Source organism: Heterodontus francisci, chromosome 11 (assembly GCF_036365525.1).
Source record: "Heterodontus francisci isolate sHetFra1 chromosome 11, sHetFra1.hap1, whole genome shotgun sequence".
Taxonomy (NCBI): domain Eukaryota; kingdom Metazoa; phylum Chordata; class Chondrichthyes; order Heterodontiformes; family Heterodontidae; genus Heterodontus; species Heterodontus francisci.
Window position 1 is genome coordinate 40,966,427 of NC_090381.1, and position 18,577 is coordinate 40,985,003.

General features: G+C 42.3%; 1 protein-coding gene across 5 annotated transcripts in view; it reads left to right on the plus strand.

Annotated features, from left to right (window-relative positions):
• ppp2r3a (protein phosphatase 2, regulatory subunit B'', alpha) overlaps nucleotides 1-18,577 on the plus strand; it is a 525,535-nt gene that overhangs the window by 495,910 nt on the left and 11,048 nt on the right. For all 5 annotated transcript variants that reach the window (XM_068042008.1, XM_068042007.1, XM_068042006.1 and 2 more), the window contains 5 exons: nucleotides 7,148-7,196; nucleotides 9,848-9,937; nucleotides 11,870-12,045; nucleotides 14,001-14,119; nucleotides 15,106-15,212. In XM_068042008.1, the coding sequence (XP_067898109.1) occupies nucleotides 7,148-7,196; nucleotides 9,848-9,937; nucleotides 11,870-12,045; nucleotides 14,001-14,119; nucleotides 15,106-15,212 (541 nt within the window). The remainder of the gene's footprint in view (nucleotides 1-7,147; nucleotides 7,197-9,847; nucleotides 9,938-11,869; nucleotides 12,046-14,000; nucleotides 14,120-15,105; nucleotides 15,213-18,577) is intronic.

The window sequence follows — 18,577 nt, forward strand, 5'->3', positions numbered from 1 at the left end:
GGAGAACCTTTCCTAGTCACCCCCACAAATCTGAAAAGGACAAAGGGTGTGAAGGTGATAGGGGTCCAGGCAGTCCTGGGAGAGAAAGGAAAGCAGGAGACACAGGGGGCCTCCTCCAACCAAAAAGGGAGGTGCTGTGAGCAAAGGTGAGACCCGGAGACCTGTGTGCTTCCATTGTAATAAAGCAGAGCATTTAAAAGCTGACTGCTGGAAACTAAAGGGAAAACCGGTAGGGTTGATCAGAGCACACCCGTTCAGTGAAGAAGGGACCCTAATGGAAAGCACAGCAGAACAAGCTGTGGCTTTAACTGCAGTAAGAGTGAGACCCAGGAAGCTTACTACTGCAAGTGCAGGAAAATCTAATAGGTTATCAGGGTTTTGTGTTTGAAGGAAAGGTAACCCCATACCCCTCGAGTGGCCCAAGCAAGCCCATAGTGATTCTCAGAGACACAGGGGCCACTAGATCCCTTTTACTGGGAAAAGGCCTGACCTTTCCCCCAGAGAGTGGAGTAAATGCCAGAATGGTGGTAAACGGTATTGGAGGGCAGTGTATGCCTGTACCTGCACACCGGGTGCACCTGGAGCGCAACCTAGCTTCGGGACCGCTGACCATAGGGATTGTCCCGAGTTTGCCTGTGGACGGGGTTGACCTGCTCCTAGATAATGATCTGGCGGGGTAAAGGTGGTAGCTCCCCCCCAGTAGTGAAAGAAAGACCGCAGGAGGTCAGAAAGTCAGGGCAGTGGCGGGAGACGGTCCCCTGCAGAGTCCCTGAATGTATAATGGATCAGGCCATGATCAAACCAGTTCCCCCAGAGGAGACTGCATTGGCATTGCAGGTAAATGATCATGAGGTCTGCCTGTCCGAGACTTTCTTTGGAAAGTTAGGAGACCCAGGGAATGAACTAAATGGATTTTCCCTAGCTGAGGCTCAGCGAGCCGACCCAGTATTGCGAGAGTTAGCACAGGCAGCCCAGTCTGAAAGTGAAGCAGAGGGAGTCCCTGATTGCTACTATTTAAAGAATGAGGTACTGATGAGGAAATGGAGTTCTCCTCACAGACCTGAGAGCAAGGAGTGGATAGTAGTTCATCAGTTAGTGGTGCCACAGAGGTACCGGAGAGAAATATTAAGAAGGGCCCACGAGACTACAGTAGCTGTATATGCCGGTATACAAAAGACCAAAGCCCGCATAAGACAGCAGTTTGACCGACCAAAGCTCCACAAAGATGTGGTGGAGTACTGCAAGAGTTGTTACGTGTGCCAGGTTGAGGGGTAACCCCAACCTACAGTGGAAATTGCACCCCTAAGTCCTGTACTGGTATTAGGAGGACCCTCCAGCAGGGGGTTGGTGAACTGTAAGGGACTCCTGCCTATAACAAAAGGGGGCAGGCAGGCACAAGGCTGGCAAAAGTTTAGAAAGGGAAGAGAAAAAGAGACCAAGAGGGCAGATTAAAGGAAGTCTGGGAGGAATTCCGGTCAGCCAACCCCCAAAAATTTGAAAATTTAGACCCCACATCCTCCTACATAAATGCAAACAGTAGAAGCACCCCACCAGAGTTGCTAACAGCATTTACAGGTACCTGTGGAGACAAAGGAAGACCTCCAGGGGGCAGAGAAACTGTGAGGGTGATGCCTCACCTAAGCGAAGTGCCACAGGGGAGTGCAGTAGAGAGTGCACAAATACCTGCAGGCAGGTGTGTCCCAGAGAACAGAGGGAAGATTAACAAAGATTCCTCCCCCACAGTCAAAGAAAAAGGGAACCACCCATCGCCTGAAGTCAAAAGCCTTTGCACGACTCAGCAAAGCACTGAAAGGGAGTTCAGGATAGACCCGCCCACTACTGACTTTTTTTTTTAAATTACCTCAGCCGGAACAAAAGCCCTAGGCAGTCATGGAAATGGGCAAATGGAAGAAAAACTTCCCCAAACAACCACATGGTTACTGGGATGCCAAAAGGGGGAAATTAAAGCAGCACTGGCACCAAGAAAAGACAGTTTTAGTAAGTTTTAGGATTCATGAATGAATGAGAGAAATGCATGATTTTCTGTATCTTATATTTTCTCTCAACCCTTTTAATGACAAGGAGTTGCCAAGGGGAGCTAAAAACATGGTGTGTTCAAAATTAAACCGTGTTACAGTAAGACCAGGTGAAGGCTGAAAGGGAACCCTAGACCTCTTTCTCACCTAGTCGTAGCACAGTCATGGCCACCCTAACAAATTGGGTGGGCTCCATGAAAGACAGAACCTGATTGACACACAGGTACCATCAGGTGAGCGGAGGTTGCAGGGAGAGTGCTCGGTAAGCACATGGACAGCACAGGGGGGGACATCACCCTCCTGGCATCACAGGGAAATAAGAGCGGAGTAAAGGCTTCCAAACACAATTAGGAGTCCACCTGAGCACAAGGAAGGCAGCAGCTGGCAATGGGAGCACTACTCTCAGATTTTAGGTCCAGTGAAAATAAGGAGCAACATCTTCCACAGGAATGACAGAGCCCCGCACATCAGGAGAGCAGTGGAGAGGGTCGAAGGGCAGGAAGACAACAGAGGTCATAACCTCAGTACAGGCTGTGCTGCTGAAAACAGAGCTACCTTGAGATGACCAAGAACCAGTGCCGGAAGAGACTGCGCCTATCCAGGCAGATGGTCACTGGACAGATGTCCTTGTTGCAAAGATTTCACACCTCACAGCACTACTCGCCGATTCCTGACTTTAGCCATCAAAGTCACTGTGGCCTTGAACCTCTTCACCTCTGGCTCCTTTCAGGGATCAGCTGCAGACCTTAGTAGCATCTCACAAGTGGCTGTACACACTGCATCTCACAGGTCACTGATGCCTTTATTGCGGAAGCTGGGCAGAAAATACAGTTCCTTACAGATGATGCAGGCACAGAGGGCAGTGGGTTTCTTCTCCATTGCTGGATTCCCCCAAGTACTGGGCATCATCGATTTTACCCATGTGGCAATCATGATCTGACTGATCGGCCAGTGAGATCCATCAACAGGAGGGGCTTCCACTCCCTCAATATTCAACTGGTCTGCGACCACAACAAGAGCTTCCTGTATATGTGCAATCACGTTCTTGGCAGCTGCCATGGCTCCTTCCTCCTCCGGCTGTCCAGGGTTCTGCAGCTCTTCATTCCAACACACCCTCCCCAAACTCTGTGGATGGTTTCTAGGGAACAAAGGACATCCCTTGGATACATGACTACTCAGCCTTCTATGTGACCCTGAAGGCGCAGAGGCACTACAACCAAAGCTATCTGCTCACCATCACCAGCATTGAGCAGGCCATTGGCCTTCTGAAGATGCAGTTCCAGTGCCTGGACTGGTTGGGTGGCTCCCTGCAGAACACTCCTGCAAGAGTCTCACACGTGGTGGTGGTCTGCTACGTTCTTCATAACATAGCCCTTCAGAGAGGTCTGGGCCTTGAAGACAGTGAACCACTGGATGGACACAGCTCATCAGAGGTAGAGGAGGAGCAGGACATGGAAGAGGAGGAGGATGAAGATGCAGAGCATGGAGATTCCCCGGGGCTGGCACAGGGCTTGAGAGTCTCATCAGGATGTCATCAACGTCGGATATTGTCTGATTCAGGCCTCTTTCAGCTAAGCCCCTCTGACCCAATAGGAAAGTCATGGTCTGGAACTCACTCTGAGCTGCCTGTGCTAACACTTCCATTGAAGACACAACCTGGAACAGTTCAACCGCCAAAGAAGGATGCACATCTGTCCAGAGGTTTCACTGTCACCATTGATGGACCCTTGCTCCCCTTCACCACTTCATCCCTCTTCTCCTGTCCCTCATTATTAAAAGGAGGCTCACACGTCTGGCTTCATGTGTCAATATTTAGATGTGCTCCAAAAGACAAATCATGCACATTTACAAGAGAAAGAGACCCCAATGACCCACTCAGTGCTCTACCCGACGTGGTGACCTCCGCTCTCGGCCACTTCTACACAGCTGAGCAGGGCTGTGTCTGTCTCCATCCTCCGAGGGGGACTACCCACAGCTGCCTCTGCTTTTGGCATCTCCTCCTGCAACCAGAGCATTGCTCTTCACCCAGTGCCATCCAATCTAACCGCACATGAGGACCCACTGAGGTGACTGTATCTGGTCTGGTGGAGGGTGCGCTTGTAAGGTGTGACGGTGCTTGGTCTAAGCTTTGCTGTGTCTGTGCTTGGTCCAGTGATGGTGACCCACACTCCGTCTGCTCACAGTGTCAATGGCCTTAATCTAGGCCTGCTTGGTCTGGGAGGGTAGCCATCTCATGGCAGCCGCAGTAATGATTTGAGGGAGAGATGAATAGGTCCAAGATGAGTATTTTAAACTTAAATAAAGGCAATTATGAGGGCATGAAAGCGGAGCTAATTGAAGTGAACTGGCAAATTAGGTTAAGGGATAGGTCAATAGAGATGCAGTAGCAGACATTTAAGGGATTTTTCAGAATACACAGAATAGATACATTCCAATGAGAAAGAAAAATTCCAAGCGGTGGACCCACCATCCATGGTTAACGAAAAAAATTAAAGATAGTATCAAACTTAAAGAAAAAGCATATAATTGCACAAAAATGGGTGACAGGTCAGAAGATTGGACAGAATATAAAGAACATCAAAGAATGACTAAAAGATTGATAAGGAGGAAAAAATTAGAGTACGTGAGAAAGCTAGCTAGAAATATAAAAACAAATAGTAAGAGTTTCTATTATTATTTTAAAAAGAAGAGTTAACAAAGTGAGCATTGATCCTATAGAATGTGAATCTGGGGAATTAATGAGGGAAAATAAGAAGATGGCAGATGAATTGAACAGGTATTTTGCATCAGACTTCGCTATAGAAGATACAAGTAACATCCCAGAAATAGCTGTAAATCAGGAAATGGAAGAGAGGGAGGAGCTCAAGAAAATTAAAATAATCAGAGAAGTGGTACTGAGCAAATTGTTGGAGCTGCAGGTTGGCAAGTCCCCAGGTCCTGATGGACTTCATCCTAAGGTCCTAAAAGATGTAGCTACTGAGATAGTTGATGCATTGGTTTTAATTTTCCAAACTTCCCTAGCTTCGGGGAATGTTCCATTAGATTAGAAAATAGCGAATGTAACTCCTTTATTCAAAAAGGAAGGGAGACAGAAAGCAGGAAACTACAGGCCAGTTAGCTTAACATCTGTCTTGGGGAAAATGTTAGAAGCTATTATTACAGACGTTATAGCAGGGCACTTAGAAAAATTTAAGGTAATCAGGCACAGTCAACATGGTTTTGTGAAAGGGAAATCACGTTTAACCAATTTATTGGAGTTCTTTGAAGAAGTAGCATGTGCTGTGGATAATGGGGAACCAGTGGATACACTGTATTTAGATTTCCAGAAGGCATTTGATAACGTGCCACATCAAAGGTTATTGCGAAAAATAAAAGCTCATGGTGTAGGGGGTGACATATTGGCATGGATAAAATATTGGCTAGCTAACAGGAAACAGAGAGTATAAATTTGTAGGCATAAATGGGTGATTTTCTGGTTGACAATGAGTGGTGTGCCGCAGTGCTGGGGCCTTAGCTTTTTACAATTTATATCAATGACTTGGATGAAGGGACCGAAGGTATGGTTGCTAAATTTGCTGATGACACAAAGATAGGTAGGAAAGTAAATTGTGAAGAGGACATAAGAAGGTTACAAAGGGATATAGATAGGTTAAGTGAGCGGGCAAAGATCTGTGTGAGAATGTGAAATTGCCCATTTTGGCAGGAAGAATAAAAAAGTATATTATCTAAATGGTGAGCGATTGCAGAGCTCTGAGATGCAGAGGGAGCTGGGTGTCTGAGTGCATGAATCGCAAAAGATTAGTATGCAGGTTCAGCAAGTAATTAAGAAAGCTAATAGAATGTTATTGTTTATTGTGAGTGGAATTGAATACAAAAGTAGGGAGGTTATGCTTCAGTTATACAGGGCATTGGTGAGACCACATCTGGAGTTCTGTGTACAGTACGGTCTCCTTATTTAAGGAAGGATGTAAATGTATTGGAAGCAGTTCAGAGAAGGTTTACTAGACTAAAACCTGGAATGGGCAGGTTGTCTTATAAGGAAAGGTTGGACAGGATAGGTTTGTATCTGCTGGAGTCTAGAAGAGGAAGAGGCGACTTGATTGAAACATCTAAGATCCAGAGGGGTGTTGACAGGGTGGATGTGGAAAAGATGTTTCCTCTTGCGGGAGCATCTAGAACTAGGGGTCACTATTTAAAAATAGGGGTTCGCCCATTTAAGACAGAGATGAGGAGAAATTTGTTCTCTCAGAGGGTCGTGAGTCTTTGGAACTCTCTTCCTCAAAAGGCAGCAGAAGCAGAGTCTTTGACTATTTTTAAGGCAGAGGTAGATAGATTCTTGATAAACAAAGGGGTGAAAGATTATCGGGGGTAGACGGGAATATGGAGTCAAGGTTACAATCAGATCAGCCATGATCTTATTGAATGGCGGAGCAGGCTCGAGGGGCCGAGTGGCTACTCCGGCTCCTAATTCATATGTTCATCTGTAATCGAGCCTGAAATTTCACAGTCCCGCCTCCCTTTCTGCCCCCGCTTCCTGTCAGTTTTCTTCATTGATCAGATAGTCACTGCTTCATCATTCCAACAATGGTTTTATGCTGCAAAATTATATTTGATACAGTAAAAGAGGTGAGTCTCACTGAAAAAAAAAACCTTGTTAATAATATAACCATCTATCAGTTCACATGATCACTATCATGAATTTGCTTACATCACAAATGTGCGTAACATATGGGGTGATTTTAACCTTACAACCCCCACCCCATGGCAGAAACCAAATGGGTGGACAGTTAAAATCACTCTGGAGCCACCAGAAAATTGTTCATTCCGATTTTAACCTATGTACTGGGTAGGCAGCAAGGAGGCCTGGCCAAAACTGCAGGGTCCCTTTCTTGCATCTGAACAAATTTGTAATGCAGATGTGACTTTTCTGCAGCCTTTTCCTCTGATTTCCAACACCCAACTAGCCACTGCTTGGCATGCATTGGCAGAGGCTGTCATGATGAGATGCTTTTTCAGCTCTTCAGCCAGTTTTCTGGGCCTCAATATTTAATATCCAACCACACCTGCAGAATATGAGATGTTCTAATATTGCTTTATTTCTTTCTCCATAGCTATCTCTAATAGAATTATTGAAAGGATATTCTCTGGAGCAGTCACAAGGTACTTAAAACATCTTCATTTTTGTATAACTGAAAAATGTTTTCCATAAAATTGATTCATTTGATTAACATGTTTGTAGGAAACTCTTCTCTCTATGTGAAGGGAGGCATTAACCCTTTTATTTACCTAAGGAAGGATATACTAGTCTTGGAGGGAGTGCAACAAAGGTTCACTAGACTGATTCCTGGGATGAGGGGATTGTCCTATGAGGAGAGATTGTATATACTGGGACTATAATTCCCTGGCATTTAGAAGAATGAGCGGTAATCTCATTGAAACATATAAAACTCGTTTAGGTTTTGATAGAGTAGATGCTGGGAAGATATTTTCCCTGGCTGGGGAGTCTAGAACTCCGGATCATAGTCTCAGAATATGGGGTCGGCCATTAAAGACAGCTGAGATGAAATTTTGTGATGAAATATAGGTATAATAGGGATAATTAGGAAAGAATATAGATAATTAATACATACACTTAATTAGGTAGAATTCAGATATAATCAATACATTACACTTTAGTAATAGTAAACTGAAGAAATAAAGATTCATTTAATACAATTAAAGATTGAATAAATGGTCAGTTTTCAAAATTCACTGGACTTCCCCTTTCAGACCAGAGTTAAAAATTGCTGATTCTCTTGTAATTATAAAAGCCCATCTCAATGTCTATACTACATTGGAATCTATAAACTAATGAAAAATAAGGCATTCTGAGATATACTGCACCTGGTACACACTGATGGCTATAGTCAAGCTATGGTCCTAATTAATTGACAATAATAATATAGACAGACTATCTTAAGGAGATAGTACAAAGTAACACCAAGGAATCATTGCACAATCACAAAAATAGTACATTACGTAAGAAAAACAGATGCCATGCAACCTCAATTTAATTTAAAAAGGAAAAAACACTTACTGCACAAAGTTTGTTTTAAAACAGCTTTTTAGAAAAGAACGCATTTATAAAACATAATAGTGTTACTATAAAACACGACAGATATTTTGACCAGATAAAAGCTCACAACTAAATGGTAAGGGAATTCTCAGCAATTAAATTAATTAGGAATGATACAACCATATATGGATAACAAGAGAGAAACATTTACAGAAAGGTAAACCCATATTTGCAAAGGATGAGTTAATCAATTAGAAACAGTATAAATGTGAGAGTTTTGAGTTGAAAAATCAAAAATATTGAATTCCTCAACAATGCTTCTCAACCAATGGTAAAGGCGGCTGACTGCGTGACAAGAGAACTCTACTGTTTACCGAGAGTGCTTTATCTTGTTAAGCAGGAGGCCTACTCGGGGAATTTAAGGTAACAGTTTACTTTGGATTTTAATGAATGTTCTAAGACATTTTGCTGTAACATTTTCAAGGTGAAACCTTTGAATTCTATTTTAGAAATAAGATTATGTTTTACATCTTTTAGTAATCTTTGATATTGTAGTATACTTAGCCACTTAAAGTGTATTGCATGTTCAATTCTTTAATAAATTTATAAAAGTTAATAAATCGTCTCATGTAGCATTCTGTATACAACTGCAAAAACCCCCTCTCTGTGTCTCCTTAAATGGGGAGATTCGTATTGAAGAGAGTTTCCCAGACCCTTGTAATATCTGGGATATTTATGACTTAGCTATAAATTATTAAAAATAGGCTATCTGGTAATATTCTCTGTGGATTTCTTTCTTTGAGGGAGAGCTAGTTCAATTCTTCGGACCGAAACAAGTGTCTGTGAGAATCTGTCTGGTTTGAACTTAATTGAGAGAGATTTACAGGAATGTACTCCTGATTTGGTTTAGTCCCTATAAGGGGTTAAAGTCATAAATCACTTCAATTTCTTCACGCAAAGAGTTATGAATTTTTGGAATTCTCTCCCCCAGCTGACTGTACAAGCTCAGTCATTAAACATATTCAAGATAGAGATCAATAGATTTTTTGGATATTAAGGGAATGGAGGATAGTGGAGGAAGATGTAATTGCAGTAAAAGGTCAGTCATGATTGTGTTGAATGGCGTAACAGGCTCAAAGGGCTGAATGGCCTACTCCTGCTCCTATTTGAAAATGTTCTTATTTTAACAGAGGCATTAACCTATTTAAAATAATGAACAAAGAATTTTCACACAAATATATTTAGTATTCATACACTAACCTTGCACAGTGTAATTTCACCCGATCTATGTGAGAACTTTCAAAAGAGAGGCAAAAGCTTAGCACTTGTATTGTGCGGGGGCTTGTGCCTGCTTTATATCATAGTGCTACCTATAGCCCTGACGTCAGTGGTATCACTGATAATGGAAATCAAATCATACCACTGCCTCACACTTAAAGTGATGGTTTTCATCAGTACTCTGATAACAAATAAAAATGAGAACTGTTGATGACACAGGGAAAGATCCCCACTCTATCTGGCAGTCAGTATGTCCACATAGTGACCCGGCTCTCCTGCCCCAGCCAATTGCTGAGTGGGGGGGTGGGGTGGTGGTTGCAGGTCTGCTGGCCATTCATGAATCATGACCTTCAAATGACTTTGCATGCTTTGGCGGGATTAGTATTTTCATTAAGACCATTTTACATTTATCTTTTGAAAAAGAACTTGGCAAGCATTATTTACTCTGATTTGGTAAATACAACACCTCCATTTTCAGGGGTAACTGTGTGCAGAAAGAAGGTCGGATGAGCTATGCTGATTTTGTCTGGTTTCTGCTTTCTGAAGAAGATAAGAAAAATCCCACCAGGTAATATTTCTAATGAGATTATGAACAGCAGTCATGACCCTCTGTCATTTTTAGCTGCAGTCTTACCCCCTTAATACCCCCTGCTCTGCAGCATTTTCTGAAGGCCCCTGTCAGCACTGGACAGCTACATTTCTATAGAATCCATCTTCTAGATCTGCCTTCACCATATACCAGGTGTGAGGGCAGATAAGCTGTCTGTATCCAGATACTGATGTGATGCCCCACTGTTTGGCTCCTCTGACAGTTTTCCCTTCCTGTTCAGCATCTTCAAATACTGTGTCAAAAACTCGCGACGAAAATCTTATAAGCAAACCTGTGAGTTGCTACCCAGTACAAAGCATGAATCAAAGACCAATTATTGGAATCTAATGTCAGCAGCAAAATCAAAGGTTTTCATTCTTTCTTATTTAATTCATTCCCGGGATTTGGGATTATAGCTGGTGTCAAAGAATTAAGAGGAACTTCTAGAAAAACTGAGCTGTTTAGCTTTGAAAGGAGGCAACTAAGATGGGACCATGACATTATATGGCTGATAATCTGGTCCCTGCATTTCACCAGTGGTGACCCTGCCCAATAATGTGCAGTTCGCTCACTTGAATGTTGTTCGAGTATTCTTAACATGCCACGTGTGACACCTTGGGAGCACCAGGAAGTTGGGGGCCACAATTTTGGGCACCAGCAGTTAGTGAAGGGCTGTCAGCTGCTCATTGAGCACCAGGAAATGTTCTAAGGATGGGAGCAGAGATGGTAGAAAGAGATAGAAAGAGGGAGAGAGAAGAAAAGGGAGAGGAAGGGAAGGCTTATCTATATGGAAAATGTAAAATAAAACATTTTCGTTGAGGTCTCCCCTCAGTGCCTGATTAATGGCCCATGTGGGAGAAGGTTTCATCTGTGTGCAGGTGTAGCAAACCTGGAAACCTGTTCTTCATCAATGGAGTGAAGATTTCAGTACAACTACAATATATGTTATTAGAGGTAAGAATCAATGACTGCAACAGGAATCTTTTTGAAGGAAAACAAAGTTGTTATTCTGCAGTGGTTCTGGTTCTCATTTTGAATGCTTCATTCATGAGGTTATATCAGGCAAAGTGCAGTGTCTTCTACCAGGCCTTTAACATATGTGACCTCCAGTCTTTTCAAAATAAGGCTTAGGATGTTTTGCAGAATTCTATCAAGTAATAAATGAGGATTACCCTGTAAGTTCCCTTTGCTAACCAGGAAACCACATACGTGATTTATAATGGACATCATGTTATCCTAGGTCACCCAGAGGTCATGGGCATCTTAGTCTTAAATCTAATCATTATTTTTGTAAAACAGTATAGACTAACTAGTACAAAATGGACACAGGACTTTCAGTGAGTGTGTGGGGTGGTGGCCTAAGAAACTGAAGGTTTACTCAAGATTAAACACAGTGGCGCAGTGGTCAGCCTCACAGCTCCAGCGACCCAGGTTCAATTCTGGTTACTGCCTGTGTGGAGTTTGCAAGTTCTCCCTGTGTCTGCGTGGGTTTTCTCCGGGTGCTCCGGTTTCCTTCCACAAGCCAAAAGACTTGCAGGTTGGTAGGTAAATTGGCCATTATAAATTGCCCCTAGTATAGGTAGGTGGTAGGGAAATATAGGGACAGGTGGGGATGTGGTAGGAATATGGGATTAGTGTAGGATTAGTATATATGGGTGGTTGATGGTCGGCACAGACTCGGTGGGCTGAAAGGCCTGTTTCAGTGCTGTATCTCTAAAACTAAAACTAAAACAAAATGTCATCAGTGCAACCCTCTTGCCCTGCTCAAAGTTTGGAGTTCAGGACGAGTATATGATTGTGATTCACATATGGGGAAAGATATTTTCTGTTAATTGCCAGTAATTTGTACTTTTTGTTATACCTCATGGATAGTAATTGTAAAGCAGTAAACATTTGATTCCCTTTATTTAGCATGGAGTACTGGTTTCGGGCCATGGACATCGATGGGGATGGCATAGTCTCTATGTATGAGCTGGAGTACTTCTATGAAGAACAATGTGAACGCATGGAGGGAATGGGCATTGAGCCATTGCCATTCCATGACCTCCTCTGTCAGCTGCTGGATTTAGTGAAGCCAGAATGTGAAGGTAAATAAATGTAGCGCTACATTACAGGAGTGATTCCCCAATCCAGTTCTTCCAGCAGGGAACACCACTCCAGGAAAGTGCATTTCAGAAAATTAATGGCCAAAAAGCATTAGCTCTGTGCAAAAAAAAATTCCAAGATGTGCTTCCTATCGATGGCCATCTCCACTGCTGGAAATCAGAATCATCTCTTATGAGAACAGACAATAACTAATCTGGAAATGGCTATAAGCGATTAGCACCTTGTACCACACTCCTCTCACTATGCTATTTTAAAATATAGCATCTTGCATCAAAGAATTGTTACAACACAGAAAGAGGCCATTTGGCCCATCATGTCTGCACCGGCTCTCCAAGTGAGCAATTCACTTCATGCCAGTCCCCACAATCTCCGCATAATCCTGTACATTCTTCCTTTTCAGGAAACAATCTAATTCCCTTTTGAATGCCTCAACAGAAATCATGGCTGTGTGTAAAAAATTTCCAAGATGTGCTCCCTATCGATGGCCATCTCCACTGCTGGAAATCAGAACCATCTGTTATGAGAACAGACAATAACTAACTTGGAAATGGCTATGAACAATTGGCACCTTATATCACACTCCTCTCTCATTGCTATTTTAAAATAAATAGGTTACTGCCTCTGTTAAAATATCAGTGATTGGAATTTGTTGAAAGTATGTCAAGTGTTTGTAGATAACATTGCTCACAGTAATATTCTTACAATATTCCAACAGCTTCCATTGTCTTTTTTTACTAGATTTATTCAATGAAGTTTCATAAATTACTTTGGTAGGATTTGAGCTTGCAACCACTGAGTTACTGTTCCAGTAACATAACCGTTACACTACCATACCAATAGATGGTATGAAAATAAGGAGGACTTTCTCTTTAGCACAGACTGCAAGTGTATGATCGATCACACTTTACAGAACTCTATTAGCAACAGAATCATCACCAACAGTTGTGTCATATCAGAAGCACTGTCGTGGAAGATGGCATTGTCAGAACAGATGAGACAGAGATGGAGAAACCGGGAGAATGTAATAGAGTTCATACAGGAAGCAAGGCGTGATGAAATATAGTCAAGGTAGCTGTGGGAATCAGTCAGCTTATAATAGATATTGGTCGATAGCCTATCCCCAGAAACAGAGACAGAATTTGAGGAAGGGAAGGGTGGAAATTGGAAGCAAAGTTGATGAAATTTTCTAACTCGGAGAGAGAGCAGGAAATGGCTGAAATGTTGGCTCTATCAAGGTAGTCCTTTCTTTGAATCTTCAGAGTGAGGTAAAAGTGTGTGTGGTTTGGGGTACTATGACATTGCAGGCCATGGAGAGAAGATCTCCAGAAGAGATGAGGTCAGTGACAGTAATGGAAATGAGGGCTTGATATTCAGTGGTAGGCTCTTGGTCCAGGGAGAAATAGGAGGTGCCAGAGAGTTGGCGTTCACTCTCCGCTAGGTGCCAAGTAACAACAGCACCACCCTTGTCAGCAGGTTTAATGACAATGTTAGGGTTGGATCTGAGAGAATTGGAATGCTGCAAGGAGGTAGATTAGGGTGAGTTAGGGGAGCAGGGAATTTGCGTTGGCTGATGTCATGCTGGCAGTGAAAAAGCAATATGTTTCCTACTCCTGACCACTATCCAAAGACCAGCTACTGTGGAGGTGCTTATGTGGACATTGGATGAGGCCAAGATCAGGCTCAGCTGTGATAGCTGCCTTCGTTCAATAGCCTACTGACATTTTCGTCAAGGCTTACTCATGAAAACTGAATCTTCCACTATCCCACCCGGTTCATATTTTAGCCAACCTGGTTTGTTGGCAATTTTCTGAACAGCGGGTTAAAAAAGGCAGCACCAAGATGGAACTGTGACAACAAATAATTTGCCTAAGAAATTATAATTGTAATTTTAATTCTTGTCCTCCTCACTTATTTTTATTACTGTTCTCCATTCCAGGTAAAATAACCATGCGGGATCTAAAGAGGTGCAGAATGGCTCACATTTTTTATGACACCTGCTTCAACTTAGAGAAGTACCTGGACCATGAGCAGAGAGATCCATTTGCTGTGCAGAAGGTAATCATAGATGGGGCAGTCAAGTAGTTTCATTTAACAGCGCAGGAGCAGAGCACTTACTTTAAGGTCAAGTCAGAGTCTTAAGCGCCATGGCTGCCTCTGACCTGAATGTGCCAAACTCCTGATGCGGTGTGTCAGTTTCAAAATAAATTGCAAGGTGGAATGTCTTTATAATATCAGAATATTACAATATATCCATCTGGAGATGGATATCCACCCCTAGAACCATACCCTAGCATAAGCTAGGAAATTGAAAAGGTGGAAATAGAGGATACAAGTGTAACTGCAAAGTGGAACATAAACAAACATTATATAGAACCTCGTGTAATGTTTATACAATGGATTGATTTTATTCTTCTAAAACTATTCAGCAATTTGAATAGCTACTTTATGCAACTGAATCAGATGCTGTTTCTGCTGAGGAAGGTTTTTCTAATGGAGCCAATGGAGTTTTCAAACACTTGTCAACAACAAGGCAAAGAAGGGACTGCACTGATAACAATATGAATGTCACACATTCAAACCTATCTTTCACTGTAAGGAGTATAAATTCATCCTGGTGGTAGGGCAAATGCACAAAACCACAGTGGTCACCCATTAAATGTCATGTCCGATATTCAGGTCCATTGACATCACTGGAACTGAATATTGGGCAACGTGTATAACAGGTGATCAATGCAATACTGCCGTACTTCTGCCACCACCCAGGACAAATTTATACCTCTAAGTGCTGAGTATTTAATCATGTCTTTATCCTGTTGCTTTAAGTACACACTACTTTTTCTAGTTGAAGATGTCCAAGATAAGGTTATTTGAAATTTTGAGTGGGATTAATTCTTGAGTAATTCAGGGCTATTTGACTTTTGTGAGCTTTGGGCCCTGTAGGTTTGGATAAGGAATCAACCTTCCATTTTAAATATATATTTTTAAAAATTAAGAATGAAGTCACGGCATTTTTGTTGACCATTGTTTTCTGCATTCTGTAGGATATTGACAGTGATGGTCCGGAGCCTTCCGACTGGGACAAGTATGCAGCTGAAGAATATGAAATTTTGGTTGCTGAGGAATCGGCCAATGAGCAGTTACAGGAAGGGTAAGTGGCTGCAAAGTGACATTAGTCATTCTATTTGTGTCACGCAGTGTGGTTAAAAAAAATTCAACAGTGGTCTCAGTTCATTGTTTTTGGGTCTTAGTTTGGGCCCATTTCTTGACTAGAATGATTGAATGACAGGAAGTCTCTGATCACCTTTTATTCATTACAATATGTTCCAGAATTTAAAAATGACCAATTGTTGATTTATCAGTATATGATTGGTCAAGTCCCAATGAATGTGGGCATTTAGCTAACCAGCTGATTGGACACAATTTCATGGCTGAGAGAAATGTTACATTTTTCTGAACGTTTGGTAACATTGGTACCTTCCAACAATGTCATCTTCAGATGCTACCCAGAGCATCAGACAATTCACAACTCATTACCTGCCTCAGCCTTCCCATTCCTCTTATGATCTAAAGCCACAATCGGGGTCACCAAATTGCTGTATAATTTCTCCACACTTTTCAACTTTGCTGGGAGCAAACACCAAGGCCCATGGCTCTTCACAAGGATTTGCAATGAAAAAAAATCCAGACAGGTGGAAGACCAGTGGGACCCCTGGGGAAATGATGCAGATGGCAATTCATAGATGAGAGATCGATAAGAGAGAGGTAGAACCTCTGAGAACCTTCAAGGCACAGATGTCTAGTCCATTAAGCAGAAAATGTTGTAATGTTTAAATGAGCGCTGAAATTCTCTCACAATACAAAAGCAAAATACTGTAGGTGCTGGAAATCTGAAATAAAAGCAAAAAATGCTGAAAATACTCAGCAGGTCTGGCAGCATCAGTGCAGAAAGAAACAGAGTTAACGTTTCAGGTCAATAACCTTTGAACTGAAGCTCTAATGAAAGGTCATCGACCTGAAACATTAACTCTGTTTCTCGCTCCACAGAGGCTGCCTGACCTGCTGAGTATTTACAGCATTTTCTCAGTTTTTTTACAGAAATTCTCACATCTGCTTTAGCACAACTATCAGTAAGACCTCATAGGATATCTACTTATTTGGAGGACTTAGCATTTTGATTACGTAGTATATTACCTGAAGAAAAGAGAAAATAATTTGTTTTCTTCAATGCTATATTTAAATAATTGTTTTTATTGACCAGGGAATAAATTCAAATAAGATTACTCAAGATAGAACATATAATGTGATCTACATATTAATCACTATCTTCACAATCTGTAGCAGCACCAAAACTAGTCTGTTAAAAAGATGTATTTTGATGCCTTGATGGCTCAGTGAATTACATCAGGTGTAACTGAGCTTTACAGGTCAATAAGGTCTCAGGGTTCATCCTTGGTTTGTGCATTAGGGCCACCACAGTTGGCTTCAGCACCATTGGTCTTGGTAGAGGAAAGAACAACATATATTAGCATCCAGTGATTCTTGCTGGAAAGTGAGTTTGCGTGGACTTTGAGTGAGAAGAGGATTAGCCATGTTCAAATAGTCTGCTGGCAGTTACTGTCAGGGATCAAACATGGAGCCTGGTCACTTGGATCAAGTAGAGAAGGCTGTTTGTAGCGCAGGACAGATGAGAAAATTAGAAGGAAAAGAATTCCATGGAAAAACATTTGTGATAGAGTAGGTTATGGCCACCAATGATTATTCAGCTACTTCACAACCATGCTGTTGGAGTGCAGCTAGTGTATTTTAGGTGGAACAGTGGAGAGGAATAACCAGAAATGGCCCCACATGTTGAGGCAATGATCTCCTGGATGCAAAATGCAGCTCAGCAGTTGTTTGGAACCACTCAACTAGTTGGGCTCAGGGCTCATGAATTATTGCGCTCACAAGCAAATAAAATAGGTTGATAGCATAGTGTCACATTAAGCTTCTTCAAAATGGTGTTATCAGAACCAATCTCATGGCCTGCGCACTAATGCAACATTTGTAAACATGATGGTGCTTAAAGTAGCACTTTAATGGAGATTGGCCTGCCCCTTCCTCTGCTCCTGCTCCTGACTCCATCCACTTCATAGCACTGTCAGGAGTGATGCGGAATTAAACTACAGGGTTCGTTGTACCTGAAACGTAGCCATGTGTATATTCGTATTTTAACTAAAGGTAACGCCACTTACTGTTAATTTAGATATTGTAGCCACTTGTGGCACTCATAATTGACAAATCCAGGGAAGCCAGCTTAAAGTGTAAAAATTTAAATCACCGTTCGAAAGACTGACTCTCAGTTTGCAGATAGGAAGTAATAAAGAGATGAACACATTTCTGTGCTGTATATTCTCTGTCACATATGTTAATAATAATGATGTTTTAGAGGCTAGTTACTGCTATGAAGAGAAGTATGAATAAAGTGTCACAGAGTGCTGCCACCTGTTGTTGAAATAGAGACAATGCTAAAGCTGTGTCCCTTCCTCAGTCATGCTGGTTCTGTTACTCAATCAGAAAAAAAACACATTGAATTCTTTTCATTAGAGGCCATTATGTTCTGCCCAGAAAATCTACATCTTAGTGCAGATCTGTAAGTCTCCTACAATCAGCACTGTAATTAGTCCCGTTTCTAAACTCTCGAGTGCAATTTAGTAAATCTCAAACAGATGAGAAAATGTGAAAAATTTGTAAAACTAACAGTTTGGACAGCACAAGTAGGATGGGAGAGGAGAAAAATGATGAGGAGGGGAGAGATATAGGGCTGAATTTTACATGCCCCCGATGTCGGGGGTCGTGGTGGGGCGGGGCCAGAAAATACCTCCGGGAAAGGGCCGCCATGCACCCATGCTGGGAGGACCTGGCCTGATATTGCCAGTGGTGCAGGATAGGATCCTGTTCAGCTGTGGTGCTCCCCATGGTTGAATACCCTGCCAACACTCACTATCTAGTGTCACATACAAAAAATGGCTACTTGGACGAGAACTGGATAATGGCTGATACCCATGGAATGATACACCATAAATATTCAGCACCTGTTAGAAAGAAGAGAATTTTTTTTTAAAGAAAAAAGTCAAAAAGATACTAGCTCTGTTTTTAATTTGCAGTGAGAGTTGTGCAGACAGGACACCATCCGGTCCTGTCCAGTGTGAGGCCCAGGAGATTTTAACTCCTGGGCCGCAATTGCACAGGCCCCCATCAGTCTCCCATCCGATACCGGTGAGAAGCGCTTGCTGGCTGGTGATTGGGAGCAGGATTTTACACAGCAAGATACCACTGCAGCGGTCCCGAAGGAATAGTTCCCGGTAATCAGTAAGTGTTCAGAAGGGACGTCGAGGGAGGATTTCCTGGGCAAGGGATGTCCAAAGTTTCCATGTGGAGCCTCGAGGAATCCTCCTACTCTGCCTGGCCCACAAGAAAACAAAAAAAAATAAATGCCTTGCCTTTCTTGGCCTCTTCCAGCATTGGATCCACTTC